General features: G+C 53.2%; 1 protein-coding gene across 1 annotated transcript in view; it reads right to left on the bottom strand.

Annotated features, from left to right (window-relative positions):
* LOC111162356 (plexin A2) overlaps nt 1-18,729 on the bottom strand; it is a 207,374-nt gene that overhangs the window by 20,794 nt on the left and 167,851 nt on the right. Inside the window, exons 13-17 of the mRNA XM_022526720.1 lie at nt 13,924-14,075; nt 7,608-7,725; nt 5,479-5,615; nt 4,383-4,550; nt 4,144-4,237 (exon numbers count right to left, since the gene is read on the bottom strand). Coding sequence (XP_022382428.1) covers nt 4,144-4,237; nt 4,383-4,550; nt 5,479-5,615; nt 7,608-7,725; nt 13,924-14,075 — 669 coding nt within the window. The remainder of the gene's footprint in view (nt 1-4,143; nt 4,238-4,382; nt 4,551-5,478; nt 5,616-7,607; nt 7,726-13,923; nt 14,076-18,729) is intronic.

Here is an 18,729-nt window from a genome sequence, read left to right as displayed (position 1 = left end):
CGTCATTCATTCATTCATTCATTCACCAACGCTGTTTGAGCACCTAGTCTGTGCCACGCACTGTGCTAGGAGCCGGGGCCATCTAGCGACAGCGTCACCATCTGCAGGGGGAGACAAAAGACCGAACATGCTTTATCATACAGTCCTGGCAGGGGGTCTGGTATGCAGAAGGGGCTGGAGCCCTGTTAAATGCATGAATGGGTGTGAGAAACGCCCTGGTGGGCAAGGACCAGGTAGAGTAGCAGGATGTATGTGTGTGTGTGTGTGTGTGTGTGTGTGTGTGTGTGTGTGCGTGTGCGTGCGCGCGTGTGTGAGCATGCACGGCCATGGGGGGTAGATGATTCAGGGACACTTGGAAGAAATGAGTGTAATGTAATCCAAAGAATGAGTGGGACCCACCTAGACAAGGAGGGGGGGGGTGTGGGGAACGAGTCCCAGGCGGAGGGGATAGCAGCACAGGCTTAGGGTTGAGGGAGTGTGGAGCGATTGAGGACAAAGCAGGACAGGAGCAGTGTAAGGTGTGTGTGTGTATGTGTGTGTGTGTGTGTTGGGGAGCAGGAAGGAGCATGAGATGAGCCCTCTGCCAGCACCCAGTAGGTATTGAATTAATGTTTATTAAGTACACTGATGAATAAAAAGAATTCTTCAACTCTGTGAATGTTCTTTTCAGGCTCTCTCTCTTCTGCTCCCTCACTTTGCACAAGGGAACAGCCCCGGTACTGATACTGAGTTGATGATGTCCTTTCTTTCTGGGTGGGTCCTGGGGTCCCTATGAGAACTCTAGTTGCTGGCCCTGCTTGGCAGGGGTCGTGCCGCTCCCTCCTCTGGCGGTTTAATTCCGGGGCTGCCCAAGGCAGCGGCCAGCCCCAAGGAACCACCACAGGACCCCGTGTGGCCTGCAGACAAAACCTGGCCTCCCACCCCCTCTCCTCCTGGCTTGTGCTCAGCGCGCCCCGGTTTGGGCTTCGGGCGTCCTGGCTATAGCCAAGGGCATCTGGGAGATCTCGGCTGCACAAGTACATGCTGTCCTGGCAGGTCCACACATGCTGTGAGTCTGGCCAACAGACACACACGCATGGGCTTCATGTTCTGAAAACAGGACCGCGTGTGAAGCTGCAGAAAAGCTGACAGTGATTATGTCAGAGCTCCAAGTCCAAGTATTAACCCCCGCGCTCCAGAGGGAGGGGAAGAGTTTCATCAGACCCGCTCACTGAGGGCCTCATGCCCTGTTGGAGGGCAGGGCCTGCTCCCACCCTTCCCGCACAAACTGCCGCTGTCCCGTATGAGACGGACGGCCCCTTGGTGTTCCAGCTGGGGACGCCCTGGCACGAGGAACACAGTGTGGGGGTGGGGGAGCTGTCAAACGGGCAGAGCTGAGCCGGCGAGTCTCGGACCCTGTGCTCTGCGGGCAGTACTCTTCCCTCCACTCCCCCATCTCCATCCGCACGCCTTCCAGCACCCCAGACTGGACTCCTCTCTGAATAAGCAAATCACTCCCGAACAAGCGGCCTCTGTTTGCTTCCTGCCCGCCCGCCCGGTGCTGCATCGGCACTTTGTTTGCCAAACATTCCTTGGGGTTTTGTGGCCTTGGCTTTGGCCCTTCTCGCTTCTCACTGGGGCTGCTTCAAACTCCAGAGGCAAGAGGAAGCCCCAGAGGGCTGAGGATGACCTGGTGCCCAGGCAGGCCCCGGGGAGGGGCGGCGGGCAGAGTGCTGCTCTCCCACCGATCCTGACCGAGGCAGAGGCCGAGTTTATGAGCTTCCCAGGTGTAGACCCAGGCTTGATGAAAACTGCACACCAGACCTCTCCTCCAGGCACTCTGGCCTGCAGACCCCAGGCAGGTCACGACTGAGTCTGCAACGCCCAGCTCTCCACAGGGAGGAATTATTATTATGTAGCTCCTCGAAATACGGAGGGCATGGGGGGACGTGGGGGGTGGCTGGGGGAATCGCTTGGGACATTCCTGCCCTGGGGCTGCACGAGTACCCTGGTGAGGGGAGGGGACACTCAGGACCTGTCTTTCCACATGGAGGTCAGGTACAAGCAGGCCTTCCCAGACCAGTGTTCTCTTCTGGTGGCTTCCCGAGAATGGAGGCTGCAGGCTTTGGAGGTTAACCTTGTTGGTCACATATTTACTCTTTACTACATTAACCATGTCTTTTACTTTCTGTATTTCTGATGCTGTGACATCTGGGGCCTACTGACCGGGAGGACCTCCCCTCCCAGGGCCAGCCAGCACCTAGAGACAGCAAACGACTTGTCCGCCAGCCAGAGCAAGCTGTTCTAATGCGACCCGATCAATCCCGAGCCCACCCCCCCCACACACCTCCTTTCACACGCTCTGAGCAGCTCTCCACCGTGTCTGACCACACCAGGCCAAGTACTGGGCAGCTGGGGACAGCCCCTGTACCCCAGAGCCCTCGACCATGATTCAGAGTGGGCAATCCTAAACCCGCTCACCTTGCCTGGTCGGTTCCTTCCCGCAGGAGTGATAATAAAGGTACCTGCCACAGCGCCTTTCTCTCCCTCTGCTTCTACACCCTCCTGGCGCTTCCCACGTGGCCTCCTGTGGCATGGCAGGCCCCCTTCCCTGTGGCTCTGTGAGTACAACAAACCGTCTTTCTGACGGCAGTTGTCTCCTGTTCTGTCGGCCCTGTCACATCTGAGTCATAATAAAACCTATGCTTTAAAACACGTACCTAATTGGTGTGGGGCTTTCATCTTTGCTGAGTGCGAGTGCACTGTTCCCATCACCACCCCTCACCTTCCTTCCTTCCTTCCACTTAGGACTTGGAGTTTGACAAGGTGGTCTGGGAGCTACTGGGAGCTACTGGCCTCGGTAGTTGAAGTGGAGTGGAGGCACAGGCTCTTTCACTCATGGATCAGACTCTCCATGTGGGATAAGGAGCCCTGTGCTCTCTTGGCCCACAGAGCTGTGACTGTGGCAGCTACTAATGGTGTGACACAGGTGTCCCCACATGTCTGCCACAAGGGAATGTCATAACCAAATCACCAGCACCTCACCTGCTCTAGTAGCAAAGAGCCCAGCTTTTGGGGATCCTGCTGGCCCTGCTACCAGCTACCGTCCCGGTTGGGGCAAAGCCATTACTCCTTTCTGGCCTTCATTTCCGCAGCTGGACAATGAGGGGGGTGGACCAGAGGATCCCTGTAACCTTTTCAGATCTAGCCTTCAAAGACCGTGCATTTTATGCCTTCCAGCACTTCCTAGGGAAGCTTCTAGCATGCTGGAATCCTGTCAGGGATGAGAGGATAGATAACACCATCTTTCCCATCTCCATCACAGCCTACTCAATCCTCTGAGGTCAGAGCAGTAATAATAGCAATTATATGACAAATAATGGCCATAATAGCACCTCCTGGACTGTTATTATGAATACAATTGTGTTTCAGAAAATATTGGCTAACAAGACTGAGATGAAGCCTCTAGAACAAACTAAAACAACAAAAAAAAATTGATAACGCCATCTCAGATAATGCCATCTCTGCTTTTATGATCAAGAACTTCTTTTAAAAAAATCACAAAAATCCATTGTGAAAAAAATCAAGTCAAATGTTGGACCGGCCATCTTAGCCACAGGGGTAGAGGGAGCCACATGCAGTGACGAAGGTTTGTCCTCTACCCACCCGGGGCCCGCCAGGGGCTGTGTGTTACAGAGCTGCGCGGAGAGTCTTATCATTAGCATTTACAGGCAGAGAACAGAGGATCACAGAGCTTAAATGACCGGATCACGGCTGTACGACTAAGAAATGGCAGTGCCCCACTTCCAATTCAGAAGCGCCTGATTCTGGAGGCAGAATTTCTTCACCCTTCCACACTGCTTCTTATCAGACCTCCAACTGAACACGGCATACGAAACGGGAGCCCTTTCACCTTTTCTCGCAAGCTCAGAAGCCTGTGCATTTATACACTCATTGACCGCCTTCCGACGAGAAATGATTATACGGTCATTGTAAGAGTCACTGTAAGGTTCGGGTGTTTGGGGCCCAGATTCTGGGCTCGGGGTCTTGAACTAACTTTCTTCCTCGGTTGGTGGATACTCCCGGGCTAACACGGACCCCAGCACATCACAAACGTGGACACAGGACTGTTATGGAGGGCCAGGCAGACTAGGGGGTACTCACATTGACAGATTCCTTGCCGTTGAACTTGACTCGGACCCGTGGCTCCTGAATGACATCTAGGTTGAAGCCTGTGATAGTCAGGGGTGTGTGGCCACTGGGAACAAGCAGAGAGGCTGGGTCAGGTTCAGAGTCCCCTCAAACTGTGAGCCACCACCACCCCTGGGTCCCCTCCCAAGTCACACCTGGCCGAAGGGGTTATGTCAGGTCAGCCAGGTGCCTCCCTCCCACCTCTGCCTCACCTGGCAATGCTCCACTCGGGCTCAATGCGCTGCACCCGGGGGTCGTCTATGTACTCGAACTGCAGGTTGTTATCCACGTGGGCTCGGTCGACACTCACGGAAACGGGGACGGGGCCCAGTCCATTGGATGATGGGGGTGAGACGCACACAATCTCGTTCATTGACCGCCTGACAGGGAGACAGCGGGACAGTGGTGAAGAAAGGCCTGGGCAACGGGAGAGCTCTCTGGCTTCTTCTGGGATCTTCCTCGGTCTGAGGGTGTGGGTAGCCCCGAAGTGCTCTGTTCTTTCCTACTCTACACAATGAAACAGACCCCTTGCCTGTGTATATGGGTCCCTCTTTAACCGGAGCTCCACCTCTGGTTGGAATAGGGAGGGAACAAATTAGAGAGGGGGATTACAGAATGTGGGGCAGGGGCAGGGCTTCATGGGCTCTGGGGGAATCTTTTCTTTTCTGGATTTTTCTAGAATAGACTAGGTAACCTGGGCTTAAGAATCTGGTCAGTCATTTAATAAAAATTTACTGAGCACCTACTATGCAGAGAAGGGAATGCACAGTCCTTGCCCGTAGGGGGTTTCCAATCTGAGGAGGAGATAATCCTGAGGCATGCTGGGCTCTCACCCATGGGTTCTGTCAGGATGCTCTCAGGCGTCTGCATATCCCCAGGGCTTTATTGGTGGATCCGGTGAATAGCAGGTGTTCTGGTTTTTATGCACAAGAGATGTCCCAAGGATGAGTGTGTGTGCTTGCGGAAGACTGAGGCCACGCAGCCTCCATGTCTCTCAAGGTCCCAGAGTGGGGACCTCATCAGAGCCCAGTCCCAATGATGACCGAAGAGTTTCTGGGATTTCCTCCCCAGCAGTTCTCAGGGCCCTCATCCTAATTATTTTTAGAAGTGTCTTGGCAGGTTCACGAGTGGTACATATTGCTATAAACTAAGTAGCATGTATTTGGCACAGGGACGGGAATGGTGTTTGGACCCAGACTGTCCGCGCCGTGGAAGCAATGGGGCGCGCACCTGTGTGAACACGCCCAGAGCAGGTGTGCACATGCCTCACATGTCCAGCTGTCTAGGGCTCCTGTGAGTCCGTCTTACCCATAGAACTCGCAGGTCTGGTTGCCCAGGTACACAGCCACACTGCTGCCAGCCCCGAGGTGATGGCCCGCGATGGTCACCATGGTGCCTCCCGATTCTGGTCCTCGGATGGGGCTGAGTGACAGCACAGAAGGGTTCTTTGGAAAGAAGCAGAGAAACGGTCACAGCTCAGGTTTTGCCCAAAGTGACAGACCCAGGCTAGACGTAAGGACCAAAGGAGGGACGGTGTCTGTGCTCTGGGTACAGGTACTTTTCCTGCCTTTTCTAATCTCTTCTCCTGGAGCTGAGACTGTGTCCAAGAAGAGGCTCTGGCATGTCCAAGGAAGGCAGAAGCACCGCGTTTTAGAATTAATTAACTCCCTGGGGAATCCCGTGCTCATAACACTGATGGGAAGGCAGAGGTAACACAGACTAATCTATCAATTAGTTTACAAATTGAGAGCAATTTGAAAATGCTTCTCTATCTAGAGCCTGTACTGATTTTTTTGGCACAAAATCGATAAGACTGAATAAAGCATCCTTGTCTAGATTGGGCCAACAAGGAGCTCAAGTCCTCCATTAATGGCCCACACATGTGTCCTGTCCCTTCTGAAGCACGTGAGGGGCACCGCAGGGGACCTGGTGCACAGAGCTGTCTGTGAACGCTTGACATGGCTTCCCCAACCTTCATCAGGAGGATAGCCCGTCAGTGACCAGGACTTTCTAGTAAACTCACTAACCTGTAAAACTGAATCTGAAGCTTGAAAGAAATGTCATCTGGTCTCTAGTGCATCAGGCAGCTGACCTGAATCAGAGAGGAATTGCTCCTGCCTGGGGGATAGGGGAGTGGAGTGGAAAGTGCATTTAACTGAGCAACTACGCCTGCACTAGCCATTTGCTGTCCATGGCCCTGCAGCAAGTCTCTGGATCATTCTGGGCTTTTGTTTGTACCCATGTCGAGAGGGGTGTGGGCTCAATGATCTCTAAGGCCCCTCCCAGCTGGGACAGTCTATCGTTCTGTCTCCACCTGAGACCCTGTCTGTCCTGCGTTGGAGACGGGGTAGGCTGCTGTGCTCTCCAACCCGAGAAAAAGACCACAGGCTAAAAAGGGCAGAGATGCCAAGATAAGAAGGCAGAGCCTGGAAAACCTAGAGCAAGTGGTAAAATGTTTTAGAGAGAATAACATTTTGTGGTCTTATGATTTTTCAAAACTCTTAGCAAGACTGGTTTGACCCCTTGGCTGGTGTTAACACTTTTTAATGAATGACTCAATGTGGTGATATAGGTAAGGGTCAGAGGAGGGACTCTGGGGCCCCAGAGGCAAGTTACTGGTTCTGTGGGAAGATCCCCAGAAGCACACTATTTTTTTTTTAATTTAAAGATTTTTATTTATTTATTTGATAGAGAGAGATCACGAGTAGGCAGAGAGGCAGGCAGAGAGAGAGGGGGAAGCAGGATCCCCGCTGAGTAGAAAGCCTGATGCGGGTCTCGATCCCAGGACCCTGGGATCACGACCCGAGCCGAAGGCAAAGGCTTAACCCACTGACCCACCCAGGCGCCCCCAGAAGCACACTATTGATTCAGAAGGAAGATCTGACCGGCCTTAAGGAAAGCCTCCGTGATTCTACTGCCCGCCACCTGAGTGCGAGGAGACGTTTTCAGGTGTGAGAATGGTGAGAATGTGCGTATGTGCGTGTGACCACCCAACACACAGAGCAACTCACGAGCACACCCTGATCCCGTGGGCCTGCCGCAGACACACGTCCCCGTGGGATTTGAAGTGACTTTTCTAAACTCCTACTTATAATATCCTTGGCAGAAAACAAAGCATGTGGATAAATACAGACCTTTTTAATTAGGTCCCTCAGGCAATCTGTCCTCATTAGGCTGGAATGAGACTAAGATGTCACACTGGGGGGAAAAGGGGCAGCCTCTCCCTGCCCTATGGGTAGGATCCACTTTCTAAGAAAGGCCTGATTTTGCCTTATTTAGCACTCTGACCTGTGGCTCTCTGGGACTCTAACAGCATTGTTAGTCACACATCCATCCTACCCCTGATTTTGGAGGGGGGTGTGGGACTTTCCCGAGAAGTCTGGAGCAGACGCGTGCCTCTGCTGGGAGCTCAGCCCTGTGGAGGACCCAACACTCACCACAAAGGTGTACTGTTGATGGGACTTGGTCATGAACTCTGGCTTACACTCGCCAATGCACAGGCGCACGGGCCCGGACGTGGTTCCCACAAGGGCATGGCCCATCTCACAGACGATCCTGAGGAGAGAGCAAAGCTTCCCGTGAGAGGCTTGGCCAGAACTGTCCTCCCAGCCTGTAGTGCTCACTCCCATCCCGTTGGAGGACTCTTCACACCCTTGCACTAGGGCTATACCAAGACTCAGCTTGCTCACTCCTCTAGCTGTGTGACCCCGGGTAAAGTGCTTTCCGTCTCTGGGCTTCAGCCTCTCACCTGTACAGTGAGAGACTGAATGAGATCACCTCCAAAGCCCGGTGCGTCCCCAGACACTACGTTGCCTAATTCTCTGAATAACACTATCTTCCCAGTGCTGAGTGCAGGACCTAGCGCTGGGCAGCTGCCCAGTCTTTGTCGAATAAAACCCAACATCCGACCTAGGGCAGAGAGACCTAGGGCACGTGATTTAGTTAGTGTTCTTTCCTGTGTGACAAACCAAAGTCGCAACTCTCCCAAAAGGAGGGATGGAGGGCCTATTTGTCAAGCTGATTCCATTGTGGTTTGTTTCCTACGGTGAGTTTTAAAAAAGGGAACAGATAATCTGGTGAGAGAGTGAGTGCCCAAAACGGGAGCCCCCGGCCAAAGGGAGGAGGGGAATCCTGCGGTAGCCGGCGAGGGGGTGGGTGGTGGATGAGTTCATTAGGACAGCATCCGACATTGGACTCCCACTTAATCAAGGTCTGCATGCACTACGCTGGTGGGCGAGGCAGTGAGCCCGCCGTGGGGCTGGAAGTCACGTCCCACATTAAGAGGCTGGGTCGCTGGAGGGAAGAGGGGATGCGGCAGAGTTCTCTCTCATGAAGCAGGGAATCGATACCCCCCCGTGATGACTTCCCTGGTGCTTGAGATCAGTTACAGCAAGCACATTTAGACACTGGTTGCCTTGGCCACAGCAGCCTTCTCGAAACGGTGGGCAGCTGGAGGATAGGGGAGAGACCGAGGAAATCAGGTTCTTGGGTGTTCCTCTTGCCTGGAATTAGGAGGCATGGGGCGGGTGGGAAAGGGCCCCACCAGGCTCAGCAAAAAAAAGGAAGCTAGGGACAGAAGAAAGGGCTCTGCTTTTCCTCCCAGCACCGTATGAGAGTTCCCAGGAGCACGGTGCCCCTGGCAAGTCTGCTCAGTGGGAAGCCAGGAAAACAGAGCCAGGCACACTAATCCCAAGCATTACCCTGGCACTGCGGGGAAGGTCGGTGTTTAACCAGCCACTGCTTATCTTCCCAGCTTCTCCAGGAAGGAAGGTAACTAAACAGAGATTTCATTTCGATGTAATAAAGCTTGCATTAAACAAATACACTGCATGCTCGCACACATGGCATGCCACGCAGATCTCCACCTCCTTCATAACAGTTAATCCCAAATAAGTACTTTAACTCCTGGTGAATATTGACTTAACATGCAATATCTGTCTTACTACGTTCAGCATATTAGATCCAACAAGAAAGTACTGAATGCACACGGAAGGATACTCTCCCTTCCCTTTCTCTGTGAATAAATAAATTAATTACGCACCCAGAGAAAAGACAATTGTGATGATCCATTAGTATTTTACACATAGCTGTCCTCTTAAACCTCATTAGCAGAGCAGTCGAGAAGCTTAATTTAAGGTAACACATGTGGTTATTTTCATGCTGCTACCTGCTTGGAGTCACAAATCTCTCATCCTATTTCCTGGGCCCTAGTGCCTGCCTCTGGTGCAGGGTCCCCGCCAGCCTGCAAACCATCCCCTGTGCTCTCAAGGGGCTTGACAGGAGACTCTGTCATCTACTGCAGGGGAAGAGGAGGACACATAAGAGAGGGAGCACATAAATCTCTCTCCCTCTCTTCTAGCCAGGGCCCTCTCGTCCCTTACTCGCTCTTCCCCTACTCTGTGCTCAAGTCATCCTCCAGAAGAAAGGAGGAGGAAATAATGGCAGGTTTGACATCCTGGAGAGAGGAAATAGGAGAACATGTGAAAGTCAGGGGCATGTTTTTTCTTCCTCAGTCCCAAGGGTCCATCTAGAAGAGGACAAAACCTTGAAGGGACTGTTCAGCTGTCTCCGTAGGGAGTTAACAAGGGGCTGGAGCCATTTGGCACACTGTCTTTTCTAGAACATTTTCTCACTCAGGGCTCATGTCCCAAGAGATAAGCTTCTCATATGAAGGACCTGGAAGAAAAGGGATGGATGGGAGAATAGCACCGCCCAACCGTCCAAGGCCAAGTGACGGTCATTGGCTCTGAAGGCCCCACCTGGGAGGGCATGACGCAGGCGCAGGGGCTGGGCTTCAGTGAGGTGTATGCCCTCCCTGCCTCCGCACTGCACCTGACAATTTTCCCCACCTCTTCTCCCCGAGGTTAATTTCATCCTGCTGTGGGGAGCAGGCAGTGGGCAGCTGTGGGCCGTAGGAGAAGGTCTGGGCTGGAAGGGAAGAACTGGGTGAGAATCCTAAGGAGTCAGCATGCGGAAGAACCCCAATGGCCTCTAACCCTTCTTTCCATTCCTGGGATGCGATGCTTGTGCCGAAGGATGGAGGGGCATCCTTGAGTGCATCTGTGGTAGGCATGTGTTCTTGGAGCCCAGGGAGAGAGGAAGGTAAAGAAGAAGCAAGGGTAGCTGCAGGAAGTAGAAAGGCTTATATGGAGGAATGAGGGTTGGGACAAAACAGATTCAGGACGGTAATAAGAGTAAGAGTGACAATTTACGGAGCCGTGATTGGGGCAGGCACTGCCCAAGACAGGGTCTCGTGGCATCTCAGCCTCTCCTCCAAGGCGCGTCTTATCATTTCCGTTTTATGGGCAATGACACTCAGGCTCAGAGAGGCCAAGTGACTCATCCATGGTCACAATAGCTGAGCCGCGATTCAAATCCAGGGCAGCCTGGCTCCAAAGCTTGTGCCTTTGACCATTCTGTTCCACCGCTTCTAGGATTAATGGAACGCCTTCCATGTGTTTTGGGGCGGGGGTAGGTAGACATGGCAGAAATGCGAGGGAGCGGATGAGGTTGTTGTGGGTGTGGGGAGATGGGGGGGAGGGTGGGGAAGTGCCAGCTGATGTCCCAAGACTCAGAGCTGGCTACCCGTGCTCTCTACCTTCCTGGGTGTGGGTGATCCCAGGCTGCGGTGTGTGCACCGCTGCCTCCTTCAAGCCCTCCAAGTCAGCAAGCTTCCTGTGGTTGGATTTCTGGGGGCCTCCTGCCTTCCCGGCCTCCTCCTGGTGTGTCTGGTGGCTCTAGGCTCCCTACATCTCATAAGGAGACCATAGCTGAGGATGCCTAAACTTTTTCCTTGCAGAATGAGGAGCCTGACCAATAACCACCCAGCTTCAGCATTTGGAGGTTCAACTCCTTCCTGGTTGAGAGGGAGCGTCTGGAGAAACATGTGTGACACTTACAGGCTCGCTAATGGTAGGAGGGGCAGTTCCGTGGGACAGAGCATTTACTGCTCTGACATCCTGAGGACCATAGATGCAACTGTAGAGAACATCCAGCTCTCCATTCTCCAGATGAGACATTTGAGGATCTGGGAGCAAAGTGATTTGCCCAAAGTCACCCAGCTCACCAACAACTGAGTTCCTGGGCCCTAGTCCAGGGCGCTCACCCCCATACTGTACCACCCCCCCCCCACCCCCAGCCTGGCAGAGACGGTGCCTTTCTCCCCCTGAGTGTACACTCCTGTGGTGAGAGCCCAGGCAGGGAACATCCAGCCAGCCAGGCCTGGGTTCACAGGTACAGCAGAGGAGGCAGGAGGAAGGCAGGCGGTCTGAGGACCCTGGCGGAGTCCCTCTTGCATTGTCCCTGTCCCCGGAGGGGCAGACTTTAAGCCTCTACCTGCATCGTATCACCCGGAACATGTCCTGTGATGGAATCGGCTGGCCCTCCACGGACAGGTGGGTGCTGATTGCAGGACTAAGTGGGACCCTTTAACCAACATTAACCTAATTGCTGAGTGATAGATGGAAAGGCACAAGCATATGGTGAGCCATTACTGTGCCTGCTAATCCTGCCCGCACCTGGGACACTGCGCGGGCTCGTGTAGCCAAATTCATCTCTCCCAGACATCTGTAACGATTGTGCCTGATGCTCGCTGCCTCGGATGGAGGCTTAAATGATGTTCACAAACTCCGAAACCTTGAGAGTGGCGATGACCCTGGCATGGTGGGGAAGCAGGGCTGCCCCAGCCGAGGTGCAGAGAGGGCTTGCTCCCTCCTGCCCACCCGGCACCCCAGAAGAAGGAGGTTTTCTAGGGTGCCCGGCCACTGGCCTCAGCCAGGACCCCTGGTGGCCAGTCGCCTCCCTGGGCTCTCCTCACCTCCTTGCTTCTCGTGTCTCTTGGCACTTTCTCCCTCGTGGCCCTGAGCGAGGGTGGTGTCTTTGATTTCAAAGACAGAATACTGCCGCCCATTCCTAGGGCACACCGTAGTGCCCATTTCTGCATCTTACTGAAAGTGTCCCCAAACCCGTGCAGTGGAATCATGGCTTCCATCAGGCCGAGGAAGGTCGGAGAGATCAGTCTGCTGAGGTCTCAGGCCTGGTGAGCAAAGCAGCTGGGACTTAGACCACCTATGAATTCCAAATCCCATGAGATCTCTGTGTCCAGCTGCTCAAGAGTTTGTATTTCTCAGCTCAAAGCCTTAACCGGAGGCCCCCCAGACCCTCTCCTTTGGAGCCCTGTGGCATCTCACCAAGCTGGACACTTGGCCTGTGTCCAGAGGCGCAAGGTGGCCCTTGAGGCCAAGGCAGATTCGGTGTCAGTGGGACCGAGTGTCTAGCCCCGCCCGGCAGGATGCTGACCCGGAAGGACTCTGTCCTGCCTCCTGCCCCAGATGTTTTCACCTTCTCTTTTGGCTCCTCTTCCTCACCTCTCCCCTGGAGACCCAGCCAGCCTTTCCTCTAAGATTCAGTCCTTGCAGAGATAAGGTTGTCAAGGGAGGATCTGGTCTGAAGGATCAGAACAGCTCCTTCCTGTCCCCACTTGTGGGGGCGAGCAGAGCTCCATGTGGTCCTCAGAGTCTGCGAATTCACTCCTCTGACTCTGACCCTACTCTGGGCCATGTCAGGATCGTGGGCCCTGACCCCAAAGGCCACTCTCTGATGTATCATGGGATCTTCAGACCACTCTTGTCCAGGAGACTTGCCCCATCGCTCTTAGGACATGGGAGAGACCTGGAGGAGAAGTCAGGGGCCTCAGGTTCCAGCTCTGCCTCGGACACTTGTGCAGGGAGTGGACTGGGGAAGTCCTTTCACTTCTCCAAGCCTTTGGCTTTCTCCTGCTTTGTCAAGGGCGATAGCAACATCTATCTCTCAGAGTCCTTCCCAATTAAAGTGAGATAATGGATGAGAAAGTGCAAGTACTGACAGAAGATAAAGTGATGTCATTTTTCTGGTTGTTACGGGAGGCTGGCTCTGGGGACGTCAGGGGGAGGAGCCTGGGGCTCCGGGAGGTGGAGCTAAGGGAGAGAAGCCCTCCCACAACCCCTGCTCTGGCGAGGGCTCCTAGCACCCCTGGCCCAGCTGTGTTCTCAATGGAACCAGGGTGACCTGACTCCACTTTACCTGACAAATCATGCAGAATGATCCGGCTGCTCCCCCTCGCTGTCTCTTGTTGGGTAGGAAGCCTCCCTCCTGCCAAACTCCCGACCCCAGCTTTGTGCCCAGCTCCTGCCCACCGACTCCACAGCGGTCGCCACTGCCAAATGAACGCCCCAAATTGGAACATATGTCACTCCTGGAGCCCCGTTTGCCTGTCCGCTGCTACACGCCTATTTTCTAATTTCCAGCTGACATTTCCCTTAGTGAAATAAATGAATTTGCTCCGGCGGAGGCCCTGCTCGGATTAAGCTGCTGTCAGAACCCCACGAGCCAAACAAATTGTTGCCCGCAGCCCACTGTGCGGGATGCATTCCAATGGGGGCTGGCAGGGGAGGGGCCAGGGAGACCCAGGAGGAGCCTGGGCTGGTTGGGAACATGGCTCAGTCACCACTGGCCAGGCGAAGACGGAATGAGGGGCAGCGTCGTGCCGGGACCTCGGAGGCCTCAGGAGCCAGGGAACGGGGCATCGCAGAGGGTATGAGCCTTCGGGAGAGGAGGCGGGGCAGAAGAGGGCTCCGGGCAGGCTTCTGGGGGCAGGGTCCACGGGAGGAAAGGGATGCGAGGGAATCCTGGAGACATCCCAGGGAAGGGCATGGGAGAGTCCCCACCCTGAAGCTGCGTGGGGAAAAGGGCGGGGCCAGAGCGCGCTGGACTCACTGCTCAGCGATGATGTAATCCCCCGGCAGGGGGGTGCAGGGCACCCCAGCCACCTGCACGTGGTGGGCGATCTCAGAGAAGTCCAGGCCCAGGTTCACGCCATGGATGGTCACTCGAGTCCCTCCTTCAGGTGGTCCAGACACCGTCAAGATCTGCGGGAGGGAAATGGGATCACAAACCTGCGGGGCCACAGGGGAGAGGCAGCAGGGTCCTCACCCTGCCCGGAGGGAGGCTGCGGGACCCCGTGCACACCCGGAATCTGGGGGAACGGAGCATGTTTCCTTTACTTCTTGTAGCCTATCTAGGCTCCTGACATCATCTCGTTTTATATGACTTCCTTGGTTCCTGAGGTCATTAATTCATTCATGCATTCATTTACTTTAAAAAAAAAAAAAAAAAAAAAAAGATCAGCAAGGCCTGGACGAAAACCCTGCTTTGAGATGTGTCTCTAATTCACAAGCCGTCCGATTGTGATCGAGTCACCTAATCTCTTGAAACCTCAATGCTTAGTTGTGAAGGAGGGGATAATCATCTCTACCAGCCTGGCGGGAAAAGGGCTTTGTCATTGTTCTGCTATTATTGCCCCTCCCGCCTGCTAGACGCTGTGGGGGATACAATGGCAAATAGTCCGGAAATCAGGAAATTTGCCCTCAAGGAACTTCTGGTCAAGGAGGAAGAGATAAAGGAAGCTTTAAATAATGTTGATGCGCTGCACACAGTGATAAGATGGATTCAGAGGAAAGCTGTGGGAGCCCAGAGGAGTCCAAGATTAGGAATTTCTTTGGGGGTATGGTGAAAGATGTGAAGTGTGTTTGACATTGTGCTGAAAAAAAAAAAAAAAAAAATCCCATGAAGCCTGCTGGAACCATGAAAAAAAAAAACTTTAGGATTTCCAAATTTTGCTGGCTTCTCATTAGCAAAGATCATTCTGTTAGTTCCTAATTCAGTCACCAAATGCTGTCTCATTTTGTTTTGACCCAATAGGAAAAGATATCACACTCTCTCAAGGTGTAAACCTCTGTCTGAGATTAGATAAGGCTCTTGGAAAAATGTGGCTCTTTGGGATGGAACAGATAGAGAGCCCAGGGAGTAAGTTCATCCTTTGTGGTCCATACTTATCTGAAGCAGGAGGAAGTTAGAAGTCAAGCGAATCACTGGAAGCAGGCTCAGAGTATCTTACAGTAAGATTCTTGTGCAATCTGTATGTACAATTGTAAAAAAGTCTGAAGCTCTTTTCACTACGCCGTAAGAAAGGCAAGACCGGGTGGGAGGGAGGGATGGAGAGAAGGAAGGGTGGCTTGGTCAAGGCCAAGACTCCACCAAAATCTCCTAAATGAAGCTGCAGCCTGGGACCTTCTGCCCTTGGGTCCCGCTGGGAGCCTCCCTTTAACCTTATACATACTGGCAGGGCATCCAGTGGGCAATGGAGTCAAATGCGTCCCAGGGCAGAGATGATAGGTCAGTATAGGTGAAATGCTGTAGAGGGTTCTGGAAACTCTTCCCTCTTTCCTGCTCCCCAGAGGGGCAGTGAGCTCTTCCTGTGAGGTGAGCACTATGACTTGTGCAAACAACTTGACCATGGATGCCCAGGTGATGGTGGGCAGAGAAGAGAGGATGGTGGGGAGGAGGACCAGAACAGGCCTCCTTCCCTGCCCGGCTGACTCCTGGGATCTCATCAAGTTGGTGCAAAGCCAGGACTTGAACTCCGCCCGACCCCATCCTCTTTTGTAAGTCTTACATGGCATGGTTTCCTCTCCTCCTTGACGGGCTAGGCCATGAGCTCTCTCATCTGGGGGCTCATTTCACCCAAGTCACCTTGTCTGAGGCTCTCCATTCCTTCTCTGGGAATAAAATATCCTACCCTCTGAATAGAACTAAATAAGATTCATGAACTGAATCAAGAGAAGGAGAGTGGAGTTGGCTTGGAGGCATTTCTGTGTTAGGTGTGAGTTGGAGAAGCAGAACAATGCAGAGAGAAAAGAGCTGGCCTGAGGAACCGGTAGCCCCACAGCTTTCCTGTGTGTGTGGGGGGGAGGGGTGGAATCTAAAAATAACCCATAGGGGATCTTGGCTGTCACACTCTCCCCTGGAACCTGGGCCCCCTTGGCTCTGCGAGACAGACCCTTGTTAATGAGGAACAGGGAAGGGGATGCCTCCGTGGCCCTGCAGGAGACATCAGTCAGAAGGAATTTGCTTTGAGCAAATTCAAGTGCCCGGTTCTCCTTTGATCCAGGAATGGGCTCCACAGGCCCCTCCTGCCCCTCCCCCAGTTACCTGGATGACAGGAACCCACCTACCAAACGGAACTGACAAAACGGTGGTGATCGCTTTGCTCTCCTTCCCCCACTTTTATTTTTAAAAATACATTCTTTTGCTCGCTGCAGTTAATTACAACCTTTCAGAAAAACTGTGAAACGAAATCTTTCTGGAATGCCTAAAAATATTTCCATCTCGCAGGTAGCATGTGGGGATTGTACTGTGGATATATACAGCGTTGGCAGGCTCTGAGAAGCAGCTTCCTTTAGCTGGCGAGTCATCGCAATGTCCCCTTCTGACATTCAAGGGTGGGGTCTGAGACATGACTGTCCCTGGGAGGGGCCGCTGGGTCCATCTGCCAGCGCAGAGCTGAGCAGAAGCATAAGCCAGCATATTGTTTACAGAAGAAAGACTTTTTTTTTTTTTTTTTTAAATTGTTAGCAAGTGTTGTAGTCTTGGCATGAAGACACGTGCAAAGAGATAGCTAGTTTGGGGTGTGGAGATGCCAACCGATCACTTGTAAGCTAACTAACGGCTGCTGGAATCCAAACCTGGAGAACCAGAGTCCTGCCGGGTCATTGGAGAAGGCCTGGGGGATGCTGGGGCCCTGGGGGTCTTCTTTCCCACACAGCACGTGCTCCGTGCTATGCTGCCAGCACCTGGGGTAGGTGGCAAAGGAGTTTGGGGTCGAGGCATTAAACAACCACCGTGAAGGCCCAGAGCTTACAAGGGACCCAGCTTACGTCTTCCTTGCTTAAAATATTACTGATGTATAAAAGTCAGGATTTCCCAAACACAGCTGAGGAGGTGAGCATTTGATTTGCGAAAGGATTCCCCAGGTCTCCATTACTGATGACTTCCAAATCTATATCGTCCGCTCCGACCTCTCTCCTGAGCGCCATATCCATATATCCAATTGCTCCTGGACATCTCTGCTTCCACAGGTATGTCCCTCAGGCCCCTCAAATTTCACCGTGTCTGAAAATGAACTCTTAATTTTTCCTCCTTCCACTCCCAACCTGATTATCCTCCCAGATTCTCTTTCAAGGTTAATGGCATCACTGTGCACCCAGCCAGGAACCTTGCAAGCACCTTCACCTGTCTCCTTTCCCTCACCTACCTACCATGTATAATAAATAACAGTCACCAGACACTAGCAGATCTTCTTCCCCGGCATCTTCGAATGTGTGCCCCGCTCTGTGTTCCCAGGCGGCGATAAGCAGAGCCCCACCAGCTCTCACTCGCACTAACTACAAGGTGGTCCAATGTTAGAGCTAACTTCCTCTTGCCACCGGCTGACCTCCATGAACACACCCTTGGCCAGGTGACTAGTCGCTTGCTCGGAAAACCTTTAATGGCTCTGACCACTGACAAGGCAAATTCCCTCATTCCTGGCCTGGCACTCGTCCTTCAAGTTCTTCTTCTTCTTCTATTTTTTTTTTTTTAAAGATTTTATTTATCTGAGAGATGGAGAGTGACAGGGAGAAGCATACTCCCCCCGCCCCCAGCAGAAGGCCCGATGTGGGACTAGATCCCAGGACCCCAAGATCATGACCCAAGACGAAGGCAGAGGCTTAACGGACTGAGCCACCCAGGCACCCCTCATCCTTCAAGTTCTGATCTTTGTTACTTCTTCAGCCACATCTGCTATCTTATACTATGTCCTCCATGTTCTACCCAGATGCCAGCTGTTCTTGCCAGCGTTTCCTGCCCACACACGGCACTTTAAACATCTCCGTGCCTTTGCTTCATGTGTGCTCTCCCCAGCTTAAAATCAGAGTGAGTCAAGGTGGAGGTCTGGGCTCAGGGTGCAAAGGAACAGAGAAAGGTATCCTGTCAGACACATCCCCTAACACCTGAGGGCTTCCAGGTAGCTCAGAGAATAAGGGCCTTGAGGTCTGAGCAGTGGCCTGGAGTGGTAAAAACCCAGGCATCCTGCTTTCCTTGTTTCTCCCAGGATCAAGTATCAGGGAGAAGCTATAGAGGGGGGGCTTGATGGAAAGGGACTTACTCTTCAGAAAGAAAGTGAACAGGATCTTTTAGGATGCCAGGCAGCTGTGGGATCCCACATCCACCCTAGAGATGGCCCACAAGCAATCCTAAAAGCAACATTAGATTCAGGGTGCTCCGTGCAGCATCTGCGAAGCTTGGTTCTCTTGGGAGAAGGACATAGGTCTATAATGACCAAGTTGGTGGAGTTCCCTGCTTGCAGAACTATAAGGAGGACCTTTCCGATCAGGAAGAAGTTCTGGGGCTTCAGGGCAGGGGAGAGCTAGCCTCCTGCAGGGGTGAGAGTGAGAAGGCAGGATGGGAGTTATATAGATCACTCCCACCGACTGACAGAGGGGAACCAAGACAGGGGAGGGATGGTGGCCAGATCCACGTGTCCTGGCTTCCAGTTCAGAAGGCCCTTGCTGCTGGCTGCTCTGGGAGAGGGAAGAGAACCCACCGGGGACCCGGGGAGCACCTGCAGCAGGAAGACAGCAAGACAGACTTGAACCTGAATGTTCGCTCTAACACGTGTGAGCAACGTGACCTTCAATCTCAGGG

The sequence above is a fragment of the Enhydra lutris genome, unplaced genomic scaffold (genome assembly GCF_002288905.1).
Source record: "Enhydra lutris kenyoni isolate GAN:26980312 unplaced genomic scaffold, ASM228890v2 scaffoldscaffold91, whole genome shotgun sequence".
Lineage (NCBI taxonomy): Eukaryota > Metazoa > Chordata > Mammalia > Carnivora > Mustelidae > Enhydra > Enhydra lutris.
Note: the sequence above shows the minus strand (reverse complement) of the source record. Positions and strands in the feature narration are given on the sequence as shown.